Genomic DNA, 13,186 nt, shown 5'->3' on the forward strand with positions numbered 1-13,186 from the left:
GTACACCTGACATTAATATAAAATAATATTGAATGTCAACTGAATATTATTCAATTGAAAATTTGAAAATTGAAAAATTTTTTAAAAGGGGGAAATAAGTTAAAGGGGAATAAGAGGTTCAAATTTCCAGATCCAAAACAAATAAGTCATGGGGATGTAACGTAAAGCATAAGCAATATAGTCAATAATATTATGATAGTGTGGTGCAGTGTCAGATTGTTGCTGGATTTATCATGGTGATCACTACTTTAGGTATATAAATGTTGAATGACTGTAGTGTATACCTGAAATTAATATAATATTGAATAATAGTTATAATATAAATCTTTTTAAAAAAGTACAAATGAGATTAAATTTTCTATGCGGCCTGTGATAGAATTTTAATGCAGTTTTCCCTATTCTTTCCTCCCCTTCTTTCTTCTACCCTCCCTTTTCTCTATATCTGTTTTGCTTTTCTATGTATTAAGAAAAATCATAATTGCAAAACCGAACTATTATTAAAGCTTGTTTTAAATCAATGCCTGGGAAATAAATTAGCCCCTACTCCCACACAGTAATAACGTCAGTGAATGAGAGCTTCCAGTTACGGTGCAGGAAATTAGAGCAATGATGGTCAGAGCTTTAACAGAGCCACAGGAGACGACACATTATTGAAAGAAAGATAGATCTGTACTATCAAGAAGATGACATCTGTCCCAAAATAAATGACTAAAACACAAAGCAAACAAGGTGAGTCAGTTCCCTAAAAGGAAAATTTGCAAATATCTAAAGAGAGAAAAAATAAATAAATAAAAACATAAAATAAAAGCAAATCAGGAACTATAAATGAGCAAAATTGAACTACTTAAACTCTATATTTGAAATAATATAAGGTCACAAATAACTATGCCATTCAATTTAATATCTTAGACAAGAAATGCATTAATTAAAGTATAAAATCCTATGATCTCAGAGAAGTGACTTTTGAAGTGTACATTTTAAAAGAGTGAATTTTATGATATGTGAATTATATCAATAAAGGTGTTATTTTTAAAAATTCTATGATCTACCTAATCTCCATTCCCCTAAAATGTCTTTAGAGGGAACGCCCAATTATGTTTTTATCTATTTCTAATCTGTTCCACAATTGTCAGTGAGATCCACAAAATGAACCACAATTCACAGTTAAATTAAAAAATAATTACTATTTGCTACATTTAGAGAAATAGCTTTATATAGCCTGTCTCTATACTCAAGAAAAAAAAAAATCAACAGAAGTGAAATGGTCTTCTAATTATATTGTTGGTGCCTCTGCACCAACATATATTCTATATTAACAACATATATGCTCCCAATAACTCTGGAGTCCTCTTCTCGTCATTCCCTCCTTATGAATCCTTTCTTCTGGGAAGAGAGCTGCTTTATAACCAACATATTCAGACTGCTGATTGCTGGTGAAAAGTCATGAAATTTGGCTTATTAACTTCTGTACAAATTGATGTTAGCTAACCTCAATGGAGCCTTCACTACTGCTTGGAAATCTTTTTATTCATGTCTAATTGGCTCCTTAACACATTTTCCATACTGCTCATTTTAAAGCTCCAGATATTCTGTCCTCTCAAGATGACCTCACCTATTCACTTAGTAATACTAAGTGATGCATTTCCTACTTAATGGAAAAGTTCTTCCACTTCCCAATTTATCTTATGTGTTCTTTCCTTCACATTCACCTCAGAAGAGAGGAGTCATTTAACCAGTTAAAAACATCCTAGTTTGGTGGAAATAAACTTGACATTTTATCACACATCTACTACTATTTAAGTCTATAACCATGGGAAAGGCAATTAATTTATCTGGTCGTAGATTTTTTCATCTGTAAAAGTAATGACTTGGACTTCGAGAATACTAAGGCCACTTTTAGTACTATGTAAATAAAGGTTTTCCTCACCTCTTATCCAATCTTAGGACTTTCTACCCATCTAGAACCATCCCTTTCATATAGATACACACACACGTGTATGTGTATATATATATATATATATATATATATATATATATATATATAGAGAGAGAGAGAGAGAGAGAGAGAGAGAGAGAGAGAGAGTACAAATGAAGCATAAGATATTCTCTCTAGGAATCTCCTCCTATCAGCTTGATGCTTCTTACCCTAGATGTGCTTGGGAACTCATTTTTATTTTATTTTATCATTCTTCATTACTGTTATCACTTGAGTTAACATTTTCACTATTTCTTAAACTTGTTTAGGGTATAAATAATACTCTACTTTCTTACTACTGACTTATCTCTCTTCACACCTTCCAATTTGGCTTCTGCTTCTAGCACTTTATGAAAATAGTTGTTGCAAAGGTCAAATTATTTTTCTTCAATGCTTATCCAACTTGGATTATTTTTGACATAAAACACCATGGTTTTGAAACATCATCTTGAAACTTTCTTCTCACTTTGCCTGATCCTGAATCTTGTGGTTCTTTTTCTAAGGTTCTGGACACCTCTACTGTCTGTTTTTATTTTCTCTCCTCAGTCTATTCATCAGCAATCTATCTTGGTCATCTTTCTAATCTTTTCCTACTGAAACTTTTATTCATTTTCAGGATCCCTACTGTTACATTGATACGGATTACAAAACTATTTTTCATTGAACTCCTTTCCAATATGCTGGATTTCTCTACATACATGTCTCACCAATTTAAAGCTATACTGAAAACAAAATTGATTACTACACCCCAGTACCATGTAAGGAAAAAAAAAAAAAAAAAAAGAGGAAAAACACACACAAACTGTCCCTGTTCCTATAGTCTTTCTGTTAATGATGTAAGTAACTCTCTAGTGACTAGAACTGATATGTTCGGAAGAGAAGCCATTCATGTCAGGGCCTGCAACGTTCTCTGAAAACACAGATTTTAATACAGTTAGTACTTCATTTGACAAATGTCTCAATGCTGGTACAGATATTAAAATAATCATCTCTTTATGATTACTCAGGGTTATAATTTAGATGTGAAACATATCATGCTGTTTTAAAACAGTGTAATACTGAATCTCAGGACTTTTTCTCTCTTTTTACGTAACAACAAAAGTACAACCATGAATTGAATTATCCCCGTTTGCTTTTCCAGTTCCTTCATTTATTGCTTTAAGCTGATACAAACAACTAAGCTTCCAAGAAAATCCAAAGCTTTTAGTTTAACTAGATTTAAAAAGAGAAAGAACACACACACAAAAAAAAAAAAGAAAGAAAAGAAAAAGAAAAGAAGGAAAGAAAACGTAAACTCACACTTTATCTGTTCCATAACTCCTGTAGTCTACTGCAGCTGACACAGCCACAATGAGTGCAGGCATGCCATAGCCGACGAGGTAAAAATATTTCCTACGTGAATGTTCGCTCTCAAACACCTCCACCAGCATAATATAGAGCTGCACGCCCTCCAAAAACATCCAGGTGAAGGCCGCCAAGAAGAAGAAATGTAAGAGTGCCGCAAAAACTGCACAGGCAATCTAGGAAAGGAACAAATGATTTAGTCAGATAATTACTAAATGAAATATTATCAATTGCCACAAAATTAAAATACATATTTATCAAGACTGCAGTAAAAAAAAGATATATCTATAGCTGCAAAACTATAATCTAGACAAAATTATTAAAGTTCAGATATTAACCCAATTAAATATAACCTACATTTGAAAACTATAACATTTTATTGATAACAGCTTATGAATGACAGCATAACATTATAATAAAGACAATAACATTTAGGAAAAAGTTCTAAGAACTTATTGATAACTATTGCTGAGATTAGTCTAAAGATTTAAAAATAGATCTCAGGAATTTTTCTCTTGGCCATTATCATGTCTGTACTAACATATTAAGTTCTTCAGTTGTAAATGAAAGGCAAACATTAAAATAAAAAATAAAGTTCTTAAAATTAACTAATATAATTAATTATAGTATTTTATGATGAAATTATTATTATTATTATTATTATTATTATTCATTATTTATTTTTTCCCTGCCTTGTTTCAGAAAGTATCTAAGGTGGGAATGGGAAGTTAGCACTGCATAGGTGTAAAAGTAGATCTGGTTAAAACAAAATGTTCCAAAAGTGCTTTCTCTCTCTCAATTTTTTGTTATTGTACTAAATGTTGGTCCAGACAAGCTTGGTCAAAAAAAGGCAGCCAACAGTTCAAAACAGTTTCAACTATTTTCTTTGTTATATTTTATAAGGTACTACAAGTCTGAGCTGACCATATATTAATTTTCTCATGTCAGTTTCTGAAATACTCCTTTGGGGTCTTCATTTTTTAGAAGTCCTAACTAAAATATATAACTCCTACTAGAAAGGGGGAGGATATTTATAGAAATTATCAGAGGAGTATGGGTTCAGCAATGAGTATCATCCTTGAGAAATGAGACAAAGAGCAGGTCAATCACTTTGGGTTATAGAGATGACAATGCGGGTGAGCTGAGGAAGTCAAATATCAGAGCACTAAAGGGAAAGGAGAGCAGACCCAACATATGAGACACAGGAAGAGGATTCCTGTCCAGCAATAAGAGTTAGGTAAGTTTGGCTGAACTGCACTCTACCCAAGGTTTTTATATCAATCATTGTTCTTTATGCTATTTGTCAGAAATTAGTTATGTGCAGTATGCAACATTTAGTGGAGTTTACCATACTGTATGTACCATCGAAACAAAAATAAGAATAAAGTTTCTAAATGAAAAGAAATCACACAGTGTTTGAATTGTAGGTTAAAGAGAGAATGGAATAATTTCTTTTTGGAAAATAACACAGTTTGCCATTTCTTGCTTTTCAGAGTTAGATCTTCAACTATTAATTTTTTGTTATCAGAAAGCTTTACTTTTTGGGGGAAATAAATGTGCACTTTGATTGCTTATTCATATGTATGCATTTATGGGAAGAGCTGTCACATTTGTATATGATAACCAATTAAAAGTATAATCACCATAATTGTACCCTTTACAGGCATTAATCATGAATGTGTAATCACAAATACGAGTCCAACTGCATTTTTATTGTAAACTGCTCCATACATATGGGCACATACCAGAAAACAGCATTAAGAGAATGAATTATTTATTATGCCTACAAGTTTTCTAAAAAAAGTTTTCTTTTTATGTGCAGTTTTACTCATTAGAACAAACTGACACCATGTGCATGAATCTTAAGTAAACAGAAAAGGGCCTTAGAAAAATTAAAACTGGGAATAAAGCCTGTGTAATATATTAGATATTATCTGTTATTCATATTTTCTGTTTGGTTTTATCAAGAACAGTTGGCCAGTACATTTCCATTTTCCCCCATTTTTCCTCTCTCTTTTCCTCCCTCCCTCACTTCCTTTATTTCTTACTATAGTAAATGTAGTTAGTACTAAAGTATGAAGTTGACACTTAAAGATGTGAACAGAAGTTGAGCAACTACAAAGTATCAAACTAAATTCAGGAAGAGTTATATATATTAAAAATGACCTTCAGTTTGAACTATTTTCTAAAATATGTCAATTAGAAAAAAGTCATTTTGACATGCAGTTTTTAATATAACATTAAAAATTTTGAAACAAAGTGTATTATAAACTTCAAAAACTAACAATTTTAACTGTTGAAAAAGATACTCCTCCATTCCCCAAATAATTTTATTTCACTTTCTCAATATTCAGCTCTGTAATTTTTAAAAGAGGAAAAACAACAACAACAACAACAACAACAACAAAACTAGTGAAGAGACACAGTTCTTTAGAAAGGTAAGTTTATAAACAGAATTCCTACAGAAATGTGCATTCATACATCCATAACATAAGCTGCTTATTTATGATAAGGTGACATGAAAAGGGGGAAACTGAGTACGGTCTGAAAATTAGTATCTGTCTTAGATAACTGGAAGAAAGTGTGTTTTCAAACATGAGTTTTTCCAATATTGGACAGCTGGGAGGGGAGAATACCAATGTAAGTTGCTTACTGGTTGGTCAGTTCGGTTTATCCCAATCAGGAAGAGTAATTCTGCAACAAAGAGGCTGATACATAGGTTCTTGTGGATGGTGTTACGGTCACTCTGGAGCCCACGGAAAAAGCAAAATGTGAAGATGCAAATCAGGAGACAAACAAGGGACAGCAAAATTCCAACCCATGTGATCACATCCAGAAGGAGGTCATGGACCGCATCACTATGCTGAAAACACAATGAAAAAGTCATAAGTTGTAATTATGCATAACCAATTGTAAAGAGATATAAAGGCCTGCATGAATGAAGGATGATTTTAATAATGTACTAAATATTCTCCATGTACACAATGAAGAAGATAACTCAATTATTGGGTTTTCTAGTTCATAGGTAAAATACTTTCTCTTCTCTCAGTTCAGTATTTAAGGATGTCAATAGTATTTGCACCTTTCTTAGCTACATACATTTTCAGAATATAGCTGAAGCAAATCAACTTAATTCTGGCCAAAGATTACAAAGAAAGCTTTTTTTTTTTTTTTTTTAACCCTATTTCCAGTAGAGAATACCCTATTTAAAATTTAGGCTTAGAGAAGTGGTATCTCAACTGAAATGCTGTTTGAATCACTGGGGGATTTTTATTAAAAAATATAATTCCTCTGTCCTATAAATACTTTATCAGAATTTCCAAGGTTGAGTTAAAAAAAGTGTATATATTTATAAAGATCCACAGTTAATTCTGATGAATAGCCATATATGTCTACCATTTCTTTAGTGGAAAATCTAAAAGAATGAAGATATTCACTGGATTTATATTCATATTGAATGGTTTAAGGAGATCAGGAAGTTTAATCCTTGAAGGGTTTTACATGAATAGAGCCTGTTATACTCAGATGGAAAATGAGCATTCAAAATTAGTATACAAGCTAACAGCATAAAACAGATAGCAGAGCTAAGAAAAAGAAAAAGCTCACAAAAACATTTTCATGAGACTGAATTTTTCTGGCTCTGCTAAAACAGCTCTGTGAGCTCCATACCTGCCATGTTCCTTGGTTTTCCACTATCTCACTTCTATCCTTGTTCTAAGATTCAAAATTCTATTTCTATCCTATGGTAGTTTGCCTCCCCACAAAACCACCTCTGTGAAGCTCCAGAATTTATTGTGGGCCAACACTAGTGACAAGATATTGGAGCAAAGTTGAGAAATTATCTATGACTGTCAATTTCTCTTTTCTTTCTAGGTTTGCTGAAAAACCCTAAAGACCTAACTTCCATGAGTAGGGGACTGAACAGAAAGATAATGGTTAATACATGGAATGATATCCTAAATTTAAAAAAAATCAGTGTTCTACATTTATAGTCACAAACATGGATGCTTCTCAAAAATCTAACATTAGATTTTTTAAAAAATTCAAATGGCAAAAGGATCTGTACAGTATGATATTATCTATATAAAGTTATAACACATATTGATGACATTGATTTTTACAAATATATGCATAAGTACTAAAAGTAACATATGCATGGAAATTTTCTTAGTAGAAAACAAAGAGCTGTGTTTCTAATTGACACCCTTTTCAGCTGTGTAGGCCATATACATTGATTTTTTGTTTAGGATGAAAATGACTACATTTAGTTGTCTTCTACACTGTTAACTTGCCTTAAAAAATAGATAAATATCCAGGGTTTTCATTTTTATTTGTTTTTATTCAAACGTCACAGTTTTATGTTTTATACAAACTTCACGCAAAGATTATTCTGAATGTGAAAATTCCTCTTAAAACTGAGATACCATGCTGTAGCCTGAATCATAGCACTTCTCATATTGCCAGATATGACTTCACAGTTGTTATTTGATAAAGAACTCTGCTAGACCACTGTCAATGAAACAGTTTTAAAATATTCCTGCATAACTCTAGATATATTTCTCGGAAGGAGCGCAAATCATGAAAGAAAACCACATGAAATTTTGTTTTAACTGCTTTGTTCTCCAGGGGATACCACTAAAGTAGTGTTGGGTCTCTGATAGCTCAAATTACTTTTACTATTTGAGAGCAGAGAGTGGTTAGTGCTACCTGGTTCCCTGAACAGAGGGCTATTTGCTCTCTTCTTTGACTCAAAGGAAAGATGCTGTGATTGAGATGAAGCACCAACCTTCAACACAGCAGTCTTCTATAATGGGAAAATGGCAGGTATAATACATTCTCAAATGTATCCTAAAGACCTAAAACACTGAAAGAAATAAAAATGAAAGAAAAAAGGAAAAAAAAGAAAGGAATGAAAAAACTCCTGCCTTTCTCTAGGTAGCTGCATTATTAGAGATGTATTTACTTTACTCAGTGCCTTCGTAGGTCCTTCAAAAGCCCCATGTGGAGTTATTAAGAGAAGAATACCACATGTCAAAACATCAGTACAAAAAGGACATAACACTCAAAGACAACAAAAAATCCTAGTGATTAATTCACCTTTTGGGTATGACTGTCCAGCTCAGAAACATCAACACTGACATCTTGTGTATACTGAACTGTGATGGCAGCACTCTTTGAATACAACCCAACACTAGCATTTTATCAGTAAAGTGAAAGGAAAAGAACAATGGACATTAAAAGTCAATAGCTGCGAGTAGAGCTTTCTTTATAACAGTATGCCATACTAGAATTACCAGGGGGACAAACCATGAAAAAAAATCAAACCCCCTTCAAAAGGTTGTCCAATGGATAGAACTCCTAGGTATAGTTGTACCAATGTGATCATGAATCAAGTAATTCTATTAACCAAGTTCCACGTTTGTGAGCACTATATAACTCAGTCACCGATTACACCAACTATATACCATTATGTGCCTTGACATCTTTTAAATCTTTTATCTTATTAATATATCCCAGCACCTAGTAGTGGGCTTGACACATACAAAAATGCTTAATAAATATTTGTTTTTGAATGATTATAACAATCCCACTCCACTTAGACCAAATTGCCTTAGAGTTAAGCCCTCTTATGTTAGTATAGCTTTAGCACCCATTTAATTTCTACTGGATGTTTAAAAAGCTATCAAATATTAAATGTCCAAGTCTGTGACTCTGATCTTATTCTGTTTCTCCACTCCCCACCCTCCCAATATCTGCTCTTCCCTCTGTTTTCCCCATTTCAGTAAATAGTAACTTCATTCTTTGAGGTGTTCTGGCCATACTGATTCTTCTCTTTCACACACTGCATTTACTACATCAGGTAATCTTGTAGATCCTGCCTTCTGAATCTGACCACTCCTTATCACCTCAACTGCAGCAAATTGGTTGGAGCCATCAGATCTTTTTTTTGATAGCCTCCTAATTGATATCTGTACTTTGATTCTCATATTCCCCTTCTATATTCACCAGAATAGAGTTTATATATATATATATATATATACACATAAATATTATCTGACATATATGTATATATGACATGTTATATATATATATACATATATATATATATACATACATGTCAGATAATATGACTCATTGATGAAATCATCCAATGTGTTCCATCCATCTCAGTGAAAATAAAAACCAAAGTCTTTACAAAGATCTGCAAAGAATAAGATCTGTACTGTACCCCTGTGCATCGTTTCCTATTCTCCCCTTTATTCAATTCATTCCACCCCAGTTGGCCTGCTCTATTCTTTCAATATGTCAAGCACATTCTAGCTTCAGTTTTTGCACTTGATGTTCCCTTGGCCTAAAATGCTCTTTCAAAAGACATCTGCATAGCTTACTCACTAATCTCCTTCAGTCCTGCATTTGAATGTCACCTTCTCACAGAGGCCCCCCCCCCCCATCACCCTATCTGAAATTGCAAACATTTTCCCCCATTCTCTCTCTATTGCTTTTCCTAAATTATTTTTTCTCCTTAACACTTACATAAACTATGTATTTTATTGATGTTTCTTGTTTATTGCCTCTGTCCTCCACTAGATATGCACTCTGAAATAACAAGTTGTTTTATCGCTCCTGATCACCAATGTATTCCCAGCTCCTATAAAAATCGTCTACCGTAGAATGGATAAACAATTAATGTATTGAATGAATAAATAAATCACTCTTTGATTATCCCCCTCTTCTATGATGGATTTAGGTTATAAACTAAAAGTTGTAGTATGCTGCCCCTTGCGGTCTTTGGGACTCTGGTTCTTCAACCACTTACTCTCAAATATTGAGTAAAATTTAAAGAAAATTAGAGGTGGAGACTGAGAAGGTTGGTACACCATACTATCTTAAGATATGTTGAAATGTCAACGTGTCAAAGAATTGTGACAATGGAAGTAAAATTATGCATGGAAGTAAAAGAATTTTAGAATAAGTCTTAACATCTATAGACATGAATTTAACCTTTTCACACCAATTTTGCAAATATTACCTTGAACAAACTACTTATCCTTTTGACTATCAGAAGCCTCATACACACAGAGATAAAATAACTGAGTCTTCAGGTTACTGTGATAAGTAATTAGGATAATATATGTGAAGGCAAAAAAAAAGTCAGATATCGCCCCCCCCCCCCCATTTAATCTGGAAACATTCTGGAGGTTTTTTCATGTTTGAAAAAACTTTCATTTAAATAATCAAGTCTGTAGGAATGATACAGGATGAATCAGAAAAAATAATAACTGTAATAATAGTAAATGTTAATGCTATTCCAACTAAGGACACCAAACACTATTCCAACCAACTATTGAATTACCTAATTTCACTTTATAACATTGACAGTTTAGTTTACATTATTAATACTATTTGTGCTACTGATAAATTATAAATACTATTTGTGCTACTGATAAAATGCCCAAAGTATCTAAAAGAGCAGATTTTAACTTTAGAATCTGAATTTCACCTTCATTACTGCACAATTGTGCTTATGACTTCAATAATGCACAAAGGACTCAATTTCATCGATATGTTCTTCCTTAAATTATAACAAAAAGACAAATCAAGTAGCAAAGAAAGATACAGATTTAATTTTTTTTCCAGAGTCTGTACCATAGATAAGTTGTTGCAAAGAATGCTTGAAAAACTCACAAAAAATAAAAATAATCAAAAAATCAAAAACTTCAAGAAAATTAAGAGAAGAGGGAGGTGTGAGAGAAATTCTTCACACAGAATGATTCATCAGAACATACTTTCAGAAAATTCAATGATTCTATTCATATATAAAATGCTGAATACTTTGTAAAAACTACGAGAAGTTTCTAATTTTTTCCTTTTACTTTTACCTCAAGGAATATGCTTTGTCCTATTATTATGGGGGTTACTGAATAATTTAAATATCACAAAGGGGTGAGTACCACATTGGTGGAAAAAAGATAGCTAAAAACAATGATGTTTTGTGAAATCACTGTCAATATAGAACTCTAAAATATACCGATAAGTACATTTAATGAAACGAAGTCTGAAGTCATGGAATAAGGAAATGTGTTTTTGCCTCATGATTTAAAAAATAAATCAATCTGAGTACAGACAGACTTCTTGTGGAAATCTTGATATTTCTAACTTTAGTACCCAAAAAGGAAGTCAGCAAACAATATGGAAAATGAGATTTTGAATGTTTTTCACTTTAACTGCATAAGTGTTTCCAGATGGGATACAAACCATATGAATTAATTTTGAACTTCTCTGGAAGATTCTTTTTTACAAACATATTTTTAGAAAGTTGCATTTTCCAGACATTTGCGTGAACAATCATCCTATAATAATTATTACCTCTGGTCAAGTAATTATGAAGGACCTATTTTACTTTCTGCATCATAATGTATTATTTTAATGTTGAGTTGGATTTGTTAAAGCACAATAATATGATTTGTAAATTGCCTCTTAAACATATCTTGTTCCGAAATATTTGTAATATAGCTAAAATTATTATTATTATTATTGTTGCAAACCGATGAGAACTAAGTTTGCTACTAATTATCACATAAGCTTTAAAGCATTGGTTTGAATCATTAATTTCATGAAAGCCAGTAGGGTTACGAAAGGCCTATTTTCTGATAAATGTGGTGTGAACTCTGTGAAATAAGTTCTTAGCATCGCTCTAACTCTTGGGAACCATGTCATCAAACACAAAGGTCACCCCTCAAATGCCTGGGAAAATAAAGAGCTCAGTGGTCTGAGGAAATTAGGATTTACATTTTAGAACAAGATAAAGGTCAAAGTGGAGTAACAGTAAGAAGAACAGTATGACTGCATTTCTTATGATTTTTATACTAAATTAACCAAAAGAACTCAGGAACAATTTTCAAATTTGTATCAAATTGAGGGAAAAAATGCAATCTAATCTATTTCAGGCTTTAATTGCTAAGAGAAAAACACTGGCAAAGTAAGAGCACACGAAAACACTGATTGATATCCAACTATCCTCTGGAGTCAATAAAACTTATTCAGCAAATCTCTTTGGTATCAGAAGCATAGCATAGCACACCCTAAATTACTGAGATTTTCTTGTTTTGATTTTTTAAAAAATTACAAACTACTATATTTGATGAATAAGATCTGCAACAACCATAATGAAGGAAAGAGAAAAGGGAGTAGGAGAAAATGTGGGAACTTAGTATCTTAATTGTAGCTGAGAATTAAACACAGATATAGGTTAAAAAAAAAAAAAATCAAATTTGATGAACCAAAAAGTGATTAGTAATCAGTAAGAAATTTTTAAAAGACATGAACTGATCAAGAAGTAAATAAGAAAAAAAAAATATCTTAAGAGTATTTGAGGTCTTTTATAAAGTATCTGGGGTGAGGGCAGGGGATGAAGCTATGCAGATAGAAAATTCTATGCTTAGTGTTTCTGAGGGAAGTACAATGATAATGGTGATGATGATGATGAGAGCTAATGCATATCTTTAAAAATGTCAGATTCTACTAGCAGTGTTTATTTTATTAGGGTACTCACTTAATAGTAGAAAACATTATGATATGATACTATTATTATTTCTGACTTACAGATGAAGAAACAGAGGTACAGAGAATAAATAATTTATGTAAAATCAGTAAACTAGGATCCAGTAGAGATAGGATTCGTGGTAGGATGACCAACTGTCCAGGTTTGGTCAGAAATGTCTTAGTTTTAGCATTGCATTTTTGCATCCTGAGAAAGCTCTCTCCAAGACATGAAAAAAATCTCAGAGATCAAAGATGGGTGCAGAAGTATGGAAGTACAAAATTCATATGACAGATTAGAAAATAGAGGCTGGAAGCAACACTATT

The 13,186-nt window shown here is 32.4% G+C and overlaps 1 protein-coding gene across 23 annotated transcripts in view; it reads right to left on the reverse strand.

Moving 5' to 3' along the window:
• The window catches only part of ADGRL3 (adhesion G protein-coupled receptor L3), a 748,795-nt gene that overhangs the window by 86,228 nt on the left and 649,381 nt on the right, over positions 1-13,186 (reverse strand). For all 23 annotated transcript variants that reach the window (XM_019743744.2, XM_019743750.2, XM_074324498.1 and 20 more), the window contains 2 exons: positions 5,973-6,182; positions 3,275-3,495 (listed from right to left, as the gene is read on the reverse strand). In XM_019743744.2, the coding sequence (XP_019599303.2) occupies positions 3,275-3,495; positions 5,973-6,182 (431 nt within the window). The remainder of the gene's footprint in view (positions 1-3,274; positions 3,496-5,972; positions 6,183-13,186) is intronic.

The sequence above is a fragment of the Rhinolophus sinicus genome, linkage group LG02, assembly GCF_036562045.2.
Source record: "Rhinolophus sinicus isolate RSC01 linkage group LG02, ASM3656204v1, whole genome shotgun sequence".
In the NCBI taxonomy this organism is placed as follows: domain Eukaryota; kingdom Metazoa; phylum Chordata; class Mammalia; order Chiroptera; family Rhinolophidae; genus Rhinolophus; species Rhinolophus sinicus.